This window comes from Gasterosteus aculeatus, chromosome 12 (genome assembly GCF_964276395.1).
Source record: "Gasterosteus aculeatus chromosome 12, fGasAcu3.hap1.1, whole genome shotgun sequence".
Classification (NCBI taxonomy): Eukaryota; Metazoa; Chordata; class Actinopteri; order Perciformes; family Gasterosteidae; genus Gasterosteus; species Gasterosteus aculeatus.
Window position 1 is genome coordinate 18,300,628 of NC_135700.1, and position 16,887 is coordinate 18,317,514.

Consider the following 16,887-nt stretch of genomic DNA (forward strand, 5'->3'; position numbering starts at 1 on the left):
GTTGTGAGCATCTATTTCATGTTCACTTTCCGTTCCCACATTTACTGACATGGTCTGTGAAATTTAAACTGCCAACCCAAGCTTGCCTTTTTAACTTTTCATCTTCTTATACATATTATACTTTCACACTCAAACAGAGGTGTACTTCATTATCAATAACCCACACCTGCTCACCCCACAACCCCTTATCCCTGCCAGCCCAACCGTTGCCTATTTCATATTCACACATGAAAGTCACAGCCTGGGTTACGAGTGTGTGAGACTTTGCACTCACACAGTAGCTAACAACTCACCCTGACAGGTGAGAATCGCCCACACACACACACAGCTTTCCACTAACTCTGCCTCAGACTTTGACTTATACGTACACACATGAATATATATATATACTTATTTTGTGTCATATAATGAGCACAAGGCCAGAGCGGTGTTATACTCGCTGAAAAGCAACGCTGCAGGGCAACACGGACCACTCCGTACAAGAGCAAGGCACGGCCAAAACAAACAGCGATGTGAGAGTTAACATGCTCTGGTCCTGCGGCTATTTTACCCTCCTTTCCTTTTCTGTCCTTCCCTCCATCCCTCCCACCCCTACGCCTCCCCCCCCCCCCCCCCCCCCCCTGCGCCGCTCCGTAATCCTACAGCAGATGATGCAACAGCAAGCAGCCCTGATGGCGGCAACACAAGGGTCCTACCTGAACCCCATGGCAGCGATCGCTGCCGCGCAAATGCAACAAATGGCAGCTTTCAATGTCAACGGCCTGGTGGCTACTCCCATGACACCGTCCTCAGGTAGAAACCACGGCAGACACACACGCACACACACACACACACACACACAGACTCACTAACTGAATCCGGTGCAAAGGTATGTGCAAACAAACAACACAAACACACACACTCACATGCTAGGCTTCTCCCTCCACTGTTCAGCACTGCGCTGGAACATTGTCATCATTAGCAAGAATTATAGAAGCAGCAGTAATGTATTCATCCAAGGCCTTTCTGCTTTTGCCCTTGTTACATGGTTTAACATGCAGGCCCCATTTTTCTGGGCATTGCCAGTGTTAAACTAAAGGAAGCTGAGGCTTATACGGAATGGGACACGATAGGACGAGATAGAGGCATGCCTTGACACTCGTTGGCAGACACATTATAGTGTCTCTCTCCTTCTCTTGCTCATTATCTCTATTTCGCCCGTCTTGTCTGTCAGTCGCTCTCTCGCTCCGTGTCTCTGTGGCAGTGTGTGTTTTCCGGGAACACAGCCAATCCAATGACTTTGGATGCAGAGTCCTTGGCTTATACAATATAAGAGCAAAGATTTGTGTGAGATAATCCCGCACCCTAGTCTGAACTATCTTTTTGGCCCTTGTCACGAGGAGCTTTGATCGACACTAAGGAGGCAGGCTGCCTGAAGGCAGGGTCATCGCAAATGTATTAAATAAAGTGGCTTGCCGCTGTACCTGGCATTTGTAAGCCACAAACCTACATATACCAGGTAATACCTATCAAACATAATCCTACATGACATAAATGCCCTTCACCTGGATTAGAAAAATAGTAAAAATCCATCTGCACAAAAGGGCACCGACAAGGAGACAGACTTGGAATCTGGCCACAAGGGGTAAAGAAGCGGATGTCCCCATATCAAATATTCACCACATCAGGTACATCTTCTTGTGAGTCAGTTTGATCCCATTATTTTTGAACCTTTTTGTCCCTGCGCCACCTTTAAACATAAACTTGTAGTGTGCTACCTTGACTGATTTAGTGCTCGTAGCTTTAGTTCAGGCTGAATTTGTGCTAATTTCAACCAAACTACACTTCACCGCAATTATGGATCAAAAGGTATGAATTTGTGCTCGTGAAGGCCAATTATACGCCTGCTATGGACCGGTACATTTGTAAAAAAACAAAAACGAAATGATAAAAATACACTTCTCTTGTAGAATTCGAAGAGTGCACCCTGCAGTTTGCGTAATGACTCCGTATCTATTCGCAGGCACCAGCACACCCCCTGGCATCTCTGCCACAGCTGTGCCAAGCATAGCCACCCCTATCGGGGTCAACGGATTCAGCACTCTCCCTCCTCAGAGCAACGGGCAGCCCAACGCTGAGCCCATCTACACCAATGGTATCCACCCTTACCCAGGTGAGCCAATCAGGTCCACCCAGAAAGAAACAGGACATTCGGCTAACAGCTAAAGTCACGTTGGCAGTCGTTCTGACCCTGACCTTCACAATTACCTGCTTTTACTAATGGAGGTATATGACTTATTATAATTTTTAAACAATCTCATGTAATTGCCAGAATGCCAGTTTGACACCTCACGGGGGAGTAATTTAATTATATCACATGGCAGTGTTGACAAGAACCCTTTTCTAATTCACACTCTCGTTACTTCTTTTTCTGATCTGATGTGAAGCGTTTAAGGCCTGAGGGCTCAATCAACAGTGCCAGCTGCAGACTTTCTGAGCAGATATCCCTGGTATCATGATAAATCCATCAGTCGACACAACTGTCCATTATGGTTGATTTGAAGCGTATCAGCTCGTCCTCAGCTTCTCAGTGTTGCCAGGGACTGATTCCTGAAGAATTGACATCAACACTCCCCTTTCCTGCATTATGCAAAGGCAGCTGCAACTGTAATGAACTACAAAGCGGTTTGTTTGGCATGTTGTTAATATTTGATGCAAACATCTGGGGGGAACAGGCATTTTGAAGAACGGAAATATGTCAACCCAAATTTCTCCCGCTCCCCGTGTCACCTTACACACAGGGATGGTTCTCCACGACTAGGCTAACTTCTGTCTCGCTTTTTAACGTTCTCTCAATGTCTTTGTCTCTGTGTCCGTCTTGACCATTCTCCATCCTCTCTCTGTGTCTTCTGCTGTCATTTTCCTCATTGCCATCCCCCTTTTCTCCGTCTCTCTTTTTGTCTGTCTGCAGCACAGAGTCCGACAGTGGCCGACCCTCTCCAGCAGGCTTATGCTGGCGTCCAACACTACGCAGGTGATCCGTCTCTCCTTCCTCCATCTGCGCACTTCTCTCTCCTCTCTTCTTTTCTGTTTGCCACATCAGTAGACACTATGACAGGTAGAGATAGCCGGACGGCCAGCCAATTTCCTCCCGGATTAGGATGCTTTACATAAGGATTTTCAGTTGACTTGATTATACGCCCACACAATAAAAATCGTAATTCCAAAAGTACACCAAGTGCCGAGGATCTGAACCTGCCAGAGTCTCCTAGAGGAGAGATGACAGGGACCTCTTATTATCGCTGCTTTCTGCGGGACATCAGCTCTCATTAACATGGTGTACGGCTCCCTCTCTTTCTTTCTGTGTCTGCTTAGTTGAACTGCACTCTAGTCCTCTTTCGCCCATACTCTTTATGTAGTGATCCACCAGCCAAGTGAGCCCAGGCTCCCAGTCCTAATGCAATTTCTTTGTGCAACAATAGAATAATGATTTGAGTTTTGTTGTGTCAAATATGAAAATAGAGATGTGAAAAATTTCACTCTGGCTCTCTCTTTGCAACAGCAGCCTACCCTGCCGCCTATGCGCCAATCAGCCAAGCGTTCCCCCAGCAACCAACCATCATTCCCCAGCAACAGAGGGAAGGTAAGAGCGAGCGAGCGCGACCACCCAAGATAAAAGGTGATAATTGCCATGTTCCATTCTAATGTAGCTGTGCTGCTTTGAATTAGCGAGGGAGGGAAAAAGCTGGCTGGGGAAAATGTGAGAAAAAGGCTCCCCATTTAAGGAGAAGAACATTAGCAGTGAGATGGAAAGTTACTCTGTCATTATTCAAAAACTGCACTAATTCAAACTCGCAGCGTTAGACTGCTTAATCAGTCCATTACAATGTGTTTAAGTGGTTATAAATATTCATCAGATTAATTAGCTGCATGTATAATCATTTATTACCTTTCCTAGTGTAGTGTTCCTTCTTATGCCACAGCATCAGATGTAATAAAGCATAGGATATACTGTGAAGGTAAATCACTCTATCTGACTTCATCTGTCAGTTTCAATTATTCATCCATATGATTGTACGAGACGGCATAGAGTGGCATGAATATTCAATATCAATAGTGTGTTTCAAGCATGCCAGGGACGCAGTGCAAACATGGACGAAGAAAGTAGACGCTTATTTGCCGGCCTAATTTCATCTCGCCGCTAACTTTTTAAAAAAAAATCATAATTTGTAAGAACTACATAATTCATGATTACCCCCCCCCCCCTACACACACACACACACACACACACACACACACACACACAAAAGCCATTTTTGGTTGAGCCAGTGGCCTGTCTCCCTGGCCCCCTCTGGGTTTTGGCTGCATTCCCAGTCTCTGGGTCCGCTGTCACAGTCTGCAGCTTTGCCGTTTTACAAGAGGCACCTAAACCTGAATACATAGGCGCTGTCGAGCCTCGGCTTCACCCTCCCTCTGAAAGCTAATAATTGCAACAATGCAATCTATCAGTCTGTGTCTGTGTCAGCAAAGATAATCCCACCAAATCCCCAAATCGTATTCTTACCAGACACATTTTACTTTACTCTTTGAAAATATGTGTCCTTTTCACTTCAGCGGAGCATCTTAGGGAGACAGTAACACTTTGAGACAGACAGCAACACTTTCTGACAGTAAATGCCTGATGATAAACAACATTTTTTTAAAGCCTTTAAGTCAGTGCAGAAAGGAGAGTGGTTGTACCTGATCATTTTGAAGTTCCATGCCAACTTTACCACATCTGTCCGTGATGGCAATAATAAGAACCCTTTCAAGAGCACTGTGTGGAATGAATCACTGCCACCTGTAAATTGCACGAATAGAATAATTTCAGGGTGATTCTGGGCAAATTCCACACACTTAGTTTTTTGTTGAATCCTAGGACTACTATTTTCCAAAATGCAACACTTTCGGTCAGAGATTCTGCGCTAGTATGATAGCAGCAGTTAATCTGGCCTCAAGCAGAGATGAGCGGCAGTCCACTGAGGTCAGGTAAGCTCACTTATTTAGAACTCCACATATTTTTAAAACTTTTAGTCTTCAGCTCCAACTGACGTGTGACATCACAAGTTAAAACTTCCCAACATGCATACCAGAGCATTTTGCACAGGGATAACTCTTTAACTATACAATTAATTACATAGGAAAAATAAATGTAATCATCTTCTTTGATCGGACAATAATGTCAAAGGTCTTCTTTGCATTATTATTTTTTGATATTTTGTAGACATACCAAAAATGCTGATGACTAAATACTCAATTTCATCATACCATGTTGAACTGATCTCTACTGGTAAAATAACAATTAATATAATATGTATTTAAAATGTATGAGATCCTGGTATTTCTCAACGTTATTCTATGGTAGATTGCGTTCTGCAAGATGTAGCATTGTAGGATTTAGTCCTCATGCTGATATCCACTCAGTGTTACCAACATGCAGTAGTTCAAGGATGGAATCCGTCTTACAGCTAAAAGAAAAGAGGAAAGCAAACATGGAAAAGGCAGAAATGTGCCATGAGAAAAAGTGAGTTTATGTCTGAGGAACCTCTAAATAACTATGCAGTTCATCCAACCTATCAACCATCACACCCACCCGTTGGGGACTCTTCTTTTCTCCTTTTGTATTCAATAAGAAACCTAAACCTAAACAGACAGAACTGAGATTCAGTCTTTAACTGTAAAAAAAAACAAAAAATCGCCACTTTGTCATCCCGTGGGTGTGCGTGTGTCCTCTATCTCGCCGAGGGACAGCAGCAGCCACCACTGCAGCCTTCTTATCAGCCTTCTCAGCAGCCGCAGTCTCATCTCATCGAGCTATCACCCGCAGCAATGAGACAGGAGAGAATGCTAGCCAGGCGGCCGGCTGCAAGCATACTGTCCCCGAATCCATCACATCTCTCTCTCTTGGTGTGTCCACGTCTCTCTCTGTGTCTCTCCAGTTCATGCCTCCCTCGATCCAGATTGGCCTGTACAGTGTGTGGCAGCTGGGTGGATGAGTGTGGAGGGATGGAGAGAGATTGGAACAGTCCTACTATCACAGAGTAATTGGGACAAAAACTTGGCTCTGCCTTCCCCTCCCATCTCTTTTTTTTTCGTCCCTGTGTTTCTCTTTCTCACTACAACCGTTTTTATCTTTCTCTTCAAATCAACCTCTGTGATTTTCTTCGCCCCTTTTTCATCTTTATGTGCCTCTTTCTTTTACTTCTATACGTGCTCCTCTGAAGCTGTTTACATGTGCGCTAAAACTGCCCCCAAAAATTGTCAAGTTGTAAGTCAAGTTTAAATCTTTTAAAATCTCACATGTACACAAATAAGATTTAAATGGCAACAATAAAAAAAGAGATTAACAAACAACATCCTAAATGCTGAATGGATATCTAGGGAAAATATATACATTGCACTGATATAATAAATAAATGTATGAAAAATAGATAAAAGTAAGATCTAAATGAAGCACATACTGCTATAATATGCAACACAATATACAGCAGAGAAGTAAATAACAATAAAAACAACAAGGAATGATAAATACGAGTTATAAGCATAACAAAGCACACCATTAATATCTATATGAGCTATATTATGTATAATAACATCTGGGAACTTATACTTAAAGAGGATGAAGTTGTTTACTCTATGATATAAAAACTAATATTTGTGCTGCAGGTAACATCATCAGTATGTGGTGTTAATTGGATTTTTGTCTTGATTGCTTTATTGAGTCATTTTTCCATGTGTGTTATTATGGTCAGCCTTCTCTTTTGCTCTGTTTATGCCCCCATTTAACCTCCTGTTGTCCTTTTCTCATCAACAGGGCCAGAGGGTTGCAACCTGTTTATTTATCACCTGCCGCAGGAGTTTGGGGATGCAGAGCTCATGCAAATGTTCCTGCCTTTCGGCAACGTCATCTCGGCCAAAGTCTTTGTGGACCGAGCGACCAATCAGAGCAAATGTTTCGGTGAGTGAAAAATCGGAAGGGCAACAGAAGCAATGCACAGGTGCTCCCTGGATATATCACACAGGCAAGGTGATGGGGGCTTGAGTGTGGTGTGAGAAGGCGGATGCTCTAATTGCCTATAAAAACCGGTCAAACCCACCTTGAATCCTCCACACAGCGACTGAGCCATTGTCTTTGGACACATCTCCTCATCTCACTCTCGCAACACAATCAGTGTCCATCTCTCCTTCTCTGCGATTCCCAGAATCCTTAACGGAGGCGCAAAATCATTTTCCCAGACAGCCCCAAAATCTCTAGCCGGGCAACCAGCAGCCCCCTCCTCTCCTTTTCTCTTGCCTCCCACACGGAAAACCAATTCATCAGGGGGGAGGCAATGCAGGTGGAATCCATGGGCTTAAGGAGATAATAATAGACTGGTGTGGGCCTTACTGTTGATTCAGTTGGACAGTAGCACCCTGGAGACGGGCGGAGAGAGAGAGAGAGAGACTCCCAGCATTGGCTTTTAGTTTCTCTTCAACATGGCACGCCTGTGAGGCTTTCTCTTCCTGTCTCCCCTCGTCTGTGTTGCTGTGTCTATCCCAGGACTCTCCCTCTCTCCCTCTCTGCGTGCTCCGCTTAAACATATGCCGCTTGCTATTGGTGTACATCAGTCAACAAGGGAGAAGGACAAAGGGGCGGTGACCTCATCAGTCTCACCGGCTTATTGTCAACGGCTTGTAATTAAGATCCCGGCTGAAACACAGCAATTTAACCAATGATTCTTTTGTGGGGACGTTTTTCTTCACTCATTTCTCCTTCCTTTTTTTATAGCAGAAGCCTCGGGGCTTCCTTGTAAGACATTAACAAATTAGACACGAGATGCTGTGCATTAAAGGGGATAAGTTATTAGGTTTGTAAGTATGTGGAACACTTCATCTTAAAAATGTGTGAGTTTAGCCTGGCTGATGTGGTAAATGGGCAGATTTACACACTGTACATGTGTAATCACACGTCAGGTAAAGTAGGAAAATAGATGGACTGCCTGATGAATTTTACATTGATGACATGTTGCAATAGGCCTCGTGCACATCGTTGTGAAGAAAACAGGCTCAGTTTTCAATGCAGCACTGGGAGTAACGAAAAAAAAGAGAGAAGCCAGTAGCCTCGTTGTTAGTTGGAGACATTTCCAAAGCATTGAAGTATATATTCAAAAAGGACTAAATGAAATATTTATTATTCAAACAATCAGCATCGATGGCCATCATGCAATTTACCAGGATTTAATCTAAAAATTGGACTATTTTAAAGTGCAGAATGTTGAATAATATTTTGCAATGAAATACTTTCTTTCATCATTCTTGTGAGTTTAAACGTTGATGCGTAGATGAGCACGTTTCTCGGCAGCACAGGTGAACTGCGTTTTGAGATGTCGAGAGGAGACAACCAGACATCGCTCGCTGAGACCGAGTGTTTACATGGAAGCTTAGAAACATGAATATGATGAAAAGGTCACAGGAGGAGCTCTTGAAGCGTGTTCTAATAAAAGATGTATTTCTGAAGTAGGGATTTGGAGTATGCTCTTAAGGGATGCATCGCTGTCAATTTGGACGGATATCTCTTTAGTCTGGAATGTCTATTTGATTTGCAATAAACTGGATATGAATATTTCACGTGGCGTGATATCGAACACTTGCGCAGATGAAATGAAGGCAAGCTTAGCGATTTATAACAATTACTGAAAAAGAAGATGAAAATAAAGCATCGTCTTTGTTTAGTCCCCCATCAATACTTGCATATGTAAAGTGAATGGATGATAATCGATCACATGGAAGTTGACCACCTTGTTCCAAGTGCCTTTGGGTGGTGTTTGAACCAAAGCTTTGCCTCTAGACTGCAGCCACCTCTGCATTAGGGTTTGAGTGAAAACAGCATCACTGCACAGAATCCCCAACAGGTCCTTCTTTCAGCGAAAAGTGAGACTTATGCGTTGCAGCATTCTCTGCTGCCAACCAATGATGTCTGCAACCATGTATGTGTTTTACTAAATATGCATGGTATTACAAAGCATGCAGACATTCTGCTACAATGTATGGCTAATGTGAGAGCCGCACAGCACCAGAGGCACAGTGCAAAGACACGTAACATCAGCTAGTTACTTTGTCTCGAGAAAACTCCTTGTTCTGATTTTTAGATGATTTAAAGGTTCGTGGGTACCAGCAGTTTTCAGCAGTTCGTGGGTACCAGAAGTTTGAGGTGCATGCTGCGTCTCCTCTTTCCTTACTTTGACCCCAAGCATCCTGTCTCGGTTTTGGCATGTGGATGTAAATGTGAGGTATGGAGATTCATTAAAGCCAGGGATAGTGTGCGTGTGCGCGTGTGCTTGCCGGGATTGGGAAGGGATCACTGCCAACTGACAGGCCCTTCCCTGCTCAGTTTGTTTAAAAGGTTTGTAAAAGCAGCAGCCTTATCTTACCCCCGCTGACAAAAGCCAGCCCTCTCCCCCCAAATTAAATTGGACCCATAGCGGTGTGATCAAATCAGCTGGCAGGCGGAAAATTCGGGCCGTCAATCACAGAGGTGTCTGATAAGAGCGGGCAAGGAGTCCCGGTGTGTGGAAAGCTGTGGGCTCATTCCGCCTCGACACCCAGGTGATAACTCAGAGCGGCAGGCACCTCCGTCCTGCACACCTAGCTGCTAGCATCTCGTCACGACCCCCCGTGCCCTTTACTTTTTACTCCGATACAGGCTCAGTCACACACACGTACATGCACCGCTAAAACACACAGGTCTAAAATCCACACACCAGCCTCCCTTTTTCTCTCTTATCTTTGAACACCTTTTCATGTATTTTTATTTTTTGTTCTCTCTTCAAGTTAGACTCGCGGCTCGTCCTCGTTTGATTTTTAATATCTGTGTTATGAGCCTTTGTGGTATTTCATGTAATCTTTTTAATTCAAAGATTTTCAATTAATCCATGGAAAAGAGAAAACAAAGAGCTATTGTTGTGTCATTGTTGAGAGTTAAAAGGGTCTTCTTCTCCCCTCTTTTTTCCCCTTTCATCTCACCTGTCTTTTCCCCGCTCCCTTTCTCTTCACTCTCTTTCTCTCTCATCTCTTCCCCATTCTTCTCCCCTCATGTGTTGTTTCTTTTTTTTTTTCTTCCATTTTCCCATTGGTTTCTGCCCCCGTCTCCCTCCCGTTCTGTGTTCTTGTCTCAGGCTTTGTGAGTTTTGATAACCCGTCCAGTGCTCAAGCCGCAATCCAGGCCATGAACGGCTTTCAGATAGGCATGAAGAGGCTGAAGGTGCAGCTAAAGCGGCCAAAGGATGCCAACCGACCTTACTGACTCGCCTGCTGTCCGTACCCAGGTATAACTACACCCGTGCCATAATACACCGTGCCCTGCTTTGCTATGTCTGTTGCAGTAGGTGTGACTATCTGAGAGTTCACCGGCTCAATTCCCAGTTTAAATATTTTGCTAAATCATAAGAATTAACATGTCTAAAATTATTTTAAAGAATTGTATTCAACTATAAATAATTGAAAGTTTAACTCTATAAAACACAATTATATGGTATTTAAATACCTTTAGGACTTTTTGTGTTAAGTGGACAAACCTGAAGATGAATCACACAAACTGTACGTAGGTTTCTAGTACAAAATTGTATCACCAATGATGTTGAAATATAGGTACGTGACAGACTAGTTTAAATGCACAATTCAATAAAATGCACAGACTAATACCTAATGTGAACAACAAGGGACATAAGTAAAGTAAAGGTTTCACGTGAGGCGTGGAGGCGGCGGGGCACTGCGCCCTGCTCCATAGAAATGTTTTTCTTCTTGGGTTTGAAATCTGATTTGTGCAGGACGCTCCGGTACAAGTTTATGACATCATGAATACCCAGCTGTCCATAAATAAAAAGCCACTGAGGATGGCGTTGAGAACCGAATCATGAAACCAAATAGAAGATTTATAATACAATAACTTTTTACATGAATAACGATGAGCATGATGAGTAAATAAATGTTTAATGAAAAAAAAATGTGCTCACAGAAATAAATCAACATAAAGATGATTAATGGAAGAGCACTTACTCGGTCTGCTTGTATAACGGTGGCACCGTTTGGTTAAAGTGATGCTTCATAAAATTCTTCTCACCTGAAATAGTCATAGTCCTTTCTCTCAATCTGTCATCTATTGTTTGCCAACAAATAGCCAAAAGATCATTTCAACGTGGTCCTGACATGTACTCATTGCATTTTTATCAACTGTAAAATAAATAGCTAGAAATATACAGCCAATAAAATGCCAATTTAAACATCCATGTTTTACTGTGTCCAAACAACGCCAGTGTTTACGTATACAGCATACGCTAATTTAATATTGAAAAAATGTTTATTTTAAATATGCTCTACTAAAATCACACTTATCCACTTTGCAATAGTTGGCAACTGTGCCAGTCTCCTGTTTAAAACGTGTTTTTTTTTTGCAGTTGTAAGTTTGTATTTACATAGTTCAGCAAACACGAGACGATTCACATGTGTAGTCGCCTATATGTGCTGATAAGATATCCAGTGCCAGATATCTTCAATATCTAAAAGTTCCTCGTTCGGGCCCTTAAAACGCAGAGCTTTCATCCAAATAAATAAAAAATATGTTTCACTTAAAGTGTCACCATCCTTCAATAAAGACTAATTTCACAGTGTCGGGCTTGATTTAAAGAATCATCACCCATCTTTTACAAAGTGCAGCTGCCAGTGAAAAATAACACGGATGTCTGCTCTCTCTGCACAATTGCCAAGACAACTTTTCATTAGAATAGCATACGCCTGGATTATATTCCTCCATAAATAAAAGCGGGGTAATACCATTTGTTTTTTTTAGAGTTGACTCTTTAAAAGCCACAAGATGGCATTAATGGAAGGTGGTATGCAATACAAATGATAGATGCTCCTTTTATCTCTTGCCTGATAGCATTTGAATAGGGCCTTGTCCTGCAAATTGAAGAGAGGCTTTCAGAGCAGACACCCTCAAAAGGGGTGTGTGTGTGTGGGATTGAGGGTTTGGACTTTGATTTAATATTGAGCATCAATGAGGGACAAATGGAAAATATCCTGCAGCAGCATTGGGTGACCGTGCAGTCATTGAGATGTACTCAGACATTGCGGTCAATGATATTCTCTCACTTTATGAGGAAGCGTGTGCGTGTGTGGTGCGTTAGTGTGTTTTTTCATCTCCTCCTTCATCTCTGGTCTGGTTCAATCTATATCTGTAATACATCACTTCTGTTGTTGAGTTGAGGGAAACCTATAGCCCAAAACCAAAGAAGAATTTGATGAAAATGTTAAGAAAAAAAATACCCCTGGGTTTCCGAATCCATTTCTTGGTTTGAACATTTACATAAACCATGAAGCAGGTTGGACTACTTTAAATAACTTATACACTGTTTTGTATTTCCATGTATTGTGAAAGACGGTACATTGAGTTCTTGAGCAAAAGTAAAGTTCAACTTTAAGCGTATTCTAAATCCAACCGAGTTAGAATGATGAAAAAACTTTGATGAAACCTGAATGATGAATTGTGTTCCTTAGGTAAAAAACTTCAAAATGTAGATAACTCCAGAAGCCCCCTTTGAAGTCGAATTAAAAACACGATCAGACAGCATTCTCCCCTGCTGGTCTCAGGAGCCCTGCTCCTCTGAAATTGCGTTCTGTGTCTTAAAGATAAACTTAATGCAAAAAAAGCTGAAGCATTCACTGTACGGCCACCCTCATAGCAAACAATGCAAGGCAAATCCAATTACTGTAGACAGGACACGTTTCTGAAATATGCATTTCTGCCTTAAGGGTTATCTTTGTGAATACAAATCCATCAACTCAACCTTTTAACCTGCAAATTGTCAGCCTGCGAATATTTCACCACCACCTGGAAGCGCAAGAAAGGGATCCGCTTTGAGCAGTGTTGAGGATAATATTTTTCCTTATTTCTGTTTTACCTGTCAACTATTTTCTGTATTCTTCTACGGTACCACCCATGCATTAAAACTTCGTATTACTTGCCAGGCACAATATGTGAGAGTGTGGTTCAGGGTGCTTTGAATTCTGACTTAAGGCAAAGAAAATCCCACTGTTTCTTTCCTTCTTTTGCACCCCCACCAACCTGGCAACCTGACATGGCCAATCACAGTGGGAGGTGGCCTTTCTCCGCTATAGCCACCCCTACCCTACTCACAACCCCCCCCCATACCCGTCATGGGGCCAGGTTCCCACAGCTGTAAGTTGAACCCATGGTGTCATTTTATTTTGGATGACGTCATGTGGTGGGACTGTGACTGCGTTGCATGACGTGGCGTTAATTGATGTCTCTGAATCTCTTGATATTCTGCCCTCCTTTTTATATACTGTACATTGTATATTGGCAATTTGTGGAGTGCAGTAAAGCGACCCATCTCCTCGCTGGTACCTGTTGTACATAATGTAACGGTGTGATGACTCGTTGGTTGGTTCTTACTGGAAGTGGCCTTTAACCCTTTTGTGCTATTGTACCGTGTGCCCTTGTGAGTGTTTCACTTTCTCTTGTGGGGTTCATGTGTATCGATGTACAGTATTTTCTTTCTCATTTCTCCACATTCACATCAACGGTGTTTTACTTTTCAGCAAACTTTGATTCCTAAAAAAACACAAGTTTGAGTCTTGGCGGAAAAAAAAAGAGCTTTTTTTTTTCTCACTCCGACCGACAGCTGTTTAGCTTGAGAGATGGCCAAGATGACCCTACGTCTGTTTGACCAATTAAATCCCCAGCGTTCACGCGGAGAGCACAGGCAAATATTGACACTCCACTTCTCCTTGGATTTCATCTGCGCAGGGAGTACTTCTGCAAGATTGTTTTGTTTGCCGAACATGAGAATCACTTCCCATTTATTTATTTATCAGGGTGCAAACCAATTACGCTGCGATAGCAGAGCTGCAGGTAGCGCTGCAGGTAGCGCTGCAGACCCACACGGGCATAATATGCCCAGCATACAGCCATACAGTACGCATAGATGTATATGTAAGCAGGGCGCAGCAATAGAACAAAACACAACTACCTGGTTGTTTCTTAGCAGGATGATGCCACCGGATCATTTTGCTCTCTCATTTTTTCGGCCTGTAGCAGAGATAACTCACTCACTCGGTACGAAGAAAATGCAGCAAACATTTTCACAGTGAAAGTGAGGCCGTCGACATCCCTCAAGGCCAAACCCTGATAAGAGTCGGTCGTTTTCATCGAACTCGTGCTGCTTTATTCTTTCAGAAGCCTCTGCCTCCCGGAGTCCGTCCAATCAAATCAAGGGCTTGTCTAGTCAGTGAAAACCGTCTTTCTTGCATCAACTATGTTTCTTTACTGCCAGGTGTCTTTTATGAGTTTTTTTTTTTTTTTTAAGTAGGTAGCGGTGGTGGGAGGACGTCCTACTGGGATGAAAAGCTTGTGAAAAAAGGAAAGGAAGTCTATGTTTTCTGGCAAAGTTGGATGGTGAAATAGTAGTGATGTTAGAAATAAGCTGTTTACTTGAGGAAGGGAGTGGGAGGGAGGGGTGTGGGGGGGGTCTTTTTTAAAGCCATTGTGTGTTTTTCTGCTCTCCGCTAGTATACAGCGCCAGTGGCTTAGAAGACAAAGCATCTGTAATACCGACTGTTGTTGAGTGCTTTATGGTGCTAATGGCTGGGCTGCCTTTGGCACACATAAGGGGAAAAAAAGACCTATGATGAAATGGTAACAAGCTCATTTACAGGGACAGAAAGGTAGAACAAAGAGAGTGTGGTCAGCGTGCTCCCGTCACAAAGTCAGTCCCTTTTATGTCCGCTCACAGAGAGCGATTTGCTGTGATTTCGTAGCCTTTATTCACCCACATCAGGGTTCACAACATATTAGGGATGATAAGGCTGTAAACTAGGTCTTTATTTAGCGGCCATGCAGCATTTCAAGTCAACACAAAGGCTGGGTGGATTTGAGGTTGGCTTTTTAATGGGATTCTAATTAGAGGCCATTTGTTCAAATATGTCCTGTTTTTATATTAGGCAACCCATGTTTTTCCGGCATAATAACAAGCCTATTTCGACCCCTACTCTTCTCGTCTTGTATTCTTCTTGTTCCGATGGTAGTTTGTTTGTAATTAATTACCTGCAGGATGAATGACAGCAACATCTCAGACAACATTCAGGTGTATTGCTTTCAAGCAGGGGGATGAAGTCAGTTTAAATGAGGCCGTCGTTACATTAATGCTGTCACAGTGTAGATGTCTGCTCCATATGGTTAAAACACAAATTTCCCACCCCACCTCTTGCCCACTTATTTCTGGCTTTGATTGACACGCTCCTCTTTTCTTTTTTTTCCTTCTCCTACCCGTCTGTTTTTCATGCTGTTGGCTGTGCCTGTCAGTCTGTGTGATAACCGGGAGCCAGCAACCCTGAGCATGTTTCCGGCAGCCTCACTGAATCCACTCTCCTTATCCCCCCCCCCCTCTCTCTCTCTCTCTCTCTCTCCCTCCTCTCTCTCTCTCTCTGTCACAGGATGAAGGGCCACAACACCTTATTTCCACAAGTGCAGTAAAAGTACAAAGACTTCTTGCTCTGCTACATATCATGAAGGAAGGGTGGCCCCTTGATCCAGCTGGAAACCTGCTGAAGGATTGGGTGACTGAGAGGAGGATCCCAGAGTTTGTGTTTTTGTTTTTTTTTCTCCTTTTTTTTGCAAATGCCTTTTTTCCCTGATTTGCTTTGCCGTCTGTGGAAGAAGATATTTTGCAGAGACCAACTTTTTGCTGCTGTTTTTTAGACATGATGGGGGAAAAAAAACAACCTTTATAGACTCATTATGCTCAAAGCATGCATACTGACACAAGATATAGATAAACATTCATGAACACAGATAACAAAACAAAAACACACACATTTCAAAATCACAAAAAAAACGAAAAAAACAAAACAAAACTTTGTACATGTATAAATACGTGCAAATGCCAACTGGAGTACTGACCCAGACACATGCGTGTGCATACACACACATACACACAAACACACACACCAGCCTGCTGCCATTTTGGTTTTTGTGCCTACACAGGTGTTGTGCTCCGTGACAGGGCAAGCTCTGGATCAAAGAAGAAAACGAAAAGAAGAAGAGGAGAATGGAGGAGAATCCAGGATAATTTACATGCATCATTCCTTAGGAAATAGGGACCAAAGGACTAAACGCTTTTTAAAAGAATATAAATATATAAATATATAAATATATATTTAAAAAAACTCATACCGTGTAGCTGCAAGTATTACAATTTACTCGTAGTAAGAAAAAAAAAAATCATTAAATCAATATCCAGTGGCCTACTGTACGTATAAAAGAAAATGGAAATAATGTATAAAAAGACATGGCATCGTAGTATAAGGGGTGATCTTTTGCTCTGGATGCAGATTTAGCACCAGGTTGTAGATTAGTGAAATAGTGTAGAAAAAATGTAGATTTGGTAACTTTTGCTGTTGTTTAAAAAAAAAAAAAAAACTTGAAGTTGTAATGAATAATGGGAAAAGGGGGATAGGGTGGTCGGGGGAGGGAGGGGGGGTGGTGCGTGGGGTGGGTTGGGGAAGCTGGACATTAATCTGCCCCTGTGAGCAACGACTCTCTTTTTCTTGGATGTTAAGGTGCCACTGGATATCTCGCTCATCATGATGTATAAGTCACCGCGCTCTCTGACAGCTACGAACAGACTGTTCTGGAAAAAGAAGACAAAAAAAAAATGAAGAAAAGACAGAACTTACTAACGTCTGTGCTGGACAGGGTGCCGGCGTTTAAGGCTTCGCAGCAGCCTTTGTGTTCAAGCGACAATCCACTGTAAAGACCAAGCAAAATGGACATGGGGAGTCTTCTTTTCTTTTTTCGTGACCTTTTTGTATTGC

At 42.7% G+C, this 16,887-nt stretch overlaps 1 protein-coding gene across 32 annotated transcripts in view; it reads left to right on the forward strand.

The window, feature by feature from the left end:
- Positions 1–16,345, forward strand: part of celf6 (CUGBP Elav-like family member 6) — a 112,127-nt gene extending 95,782 nt beyond the window's left edge. For 6 of the 32 annotated variants that reach the window (XM_078085490.1, XM_040201187.2, XM_040201226.2 and 3 more), the window contains 7 exons: positions 648–792; positions 2,003–2,152; positions 2,951–3,013; positions 3,542–3,622; positions 6,833–6,976; positions 10,173–10,322; positions 15,508–16,345. In XM_078085490.1, coding sequence (XP_077941616.1) covers positions 648–792; positions 2,003–2,152; positions 2,951–3,013; positions 3,542–3,622; positions 6,833–6,976; positions 10,173–10,300 — 711 coding nt within the window. In that variant the 3' untranslated portion in view covers positions 10,301–10,322; positions 15,508–16,345. Of the gene's footprint in view, positions 1–644; positions 793–2,002; positions 2,153–2,950; positions 3,014–3,541; positions 3,623–6,832; positions 6,977–10,172; positions 10,323–13,144; positions 13,232–15,507 lie in introns of those variants that run through there. The other 26 variants (XM_040201197.2, XM_040201234.2, XM_078085485.1 and 23 more) reach the window with 14 other exon arrangements.
- The last annotated feature ends 542 nt before the right edge of the window (positions 16,346–16,887 follow it).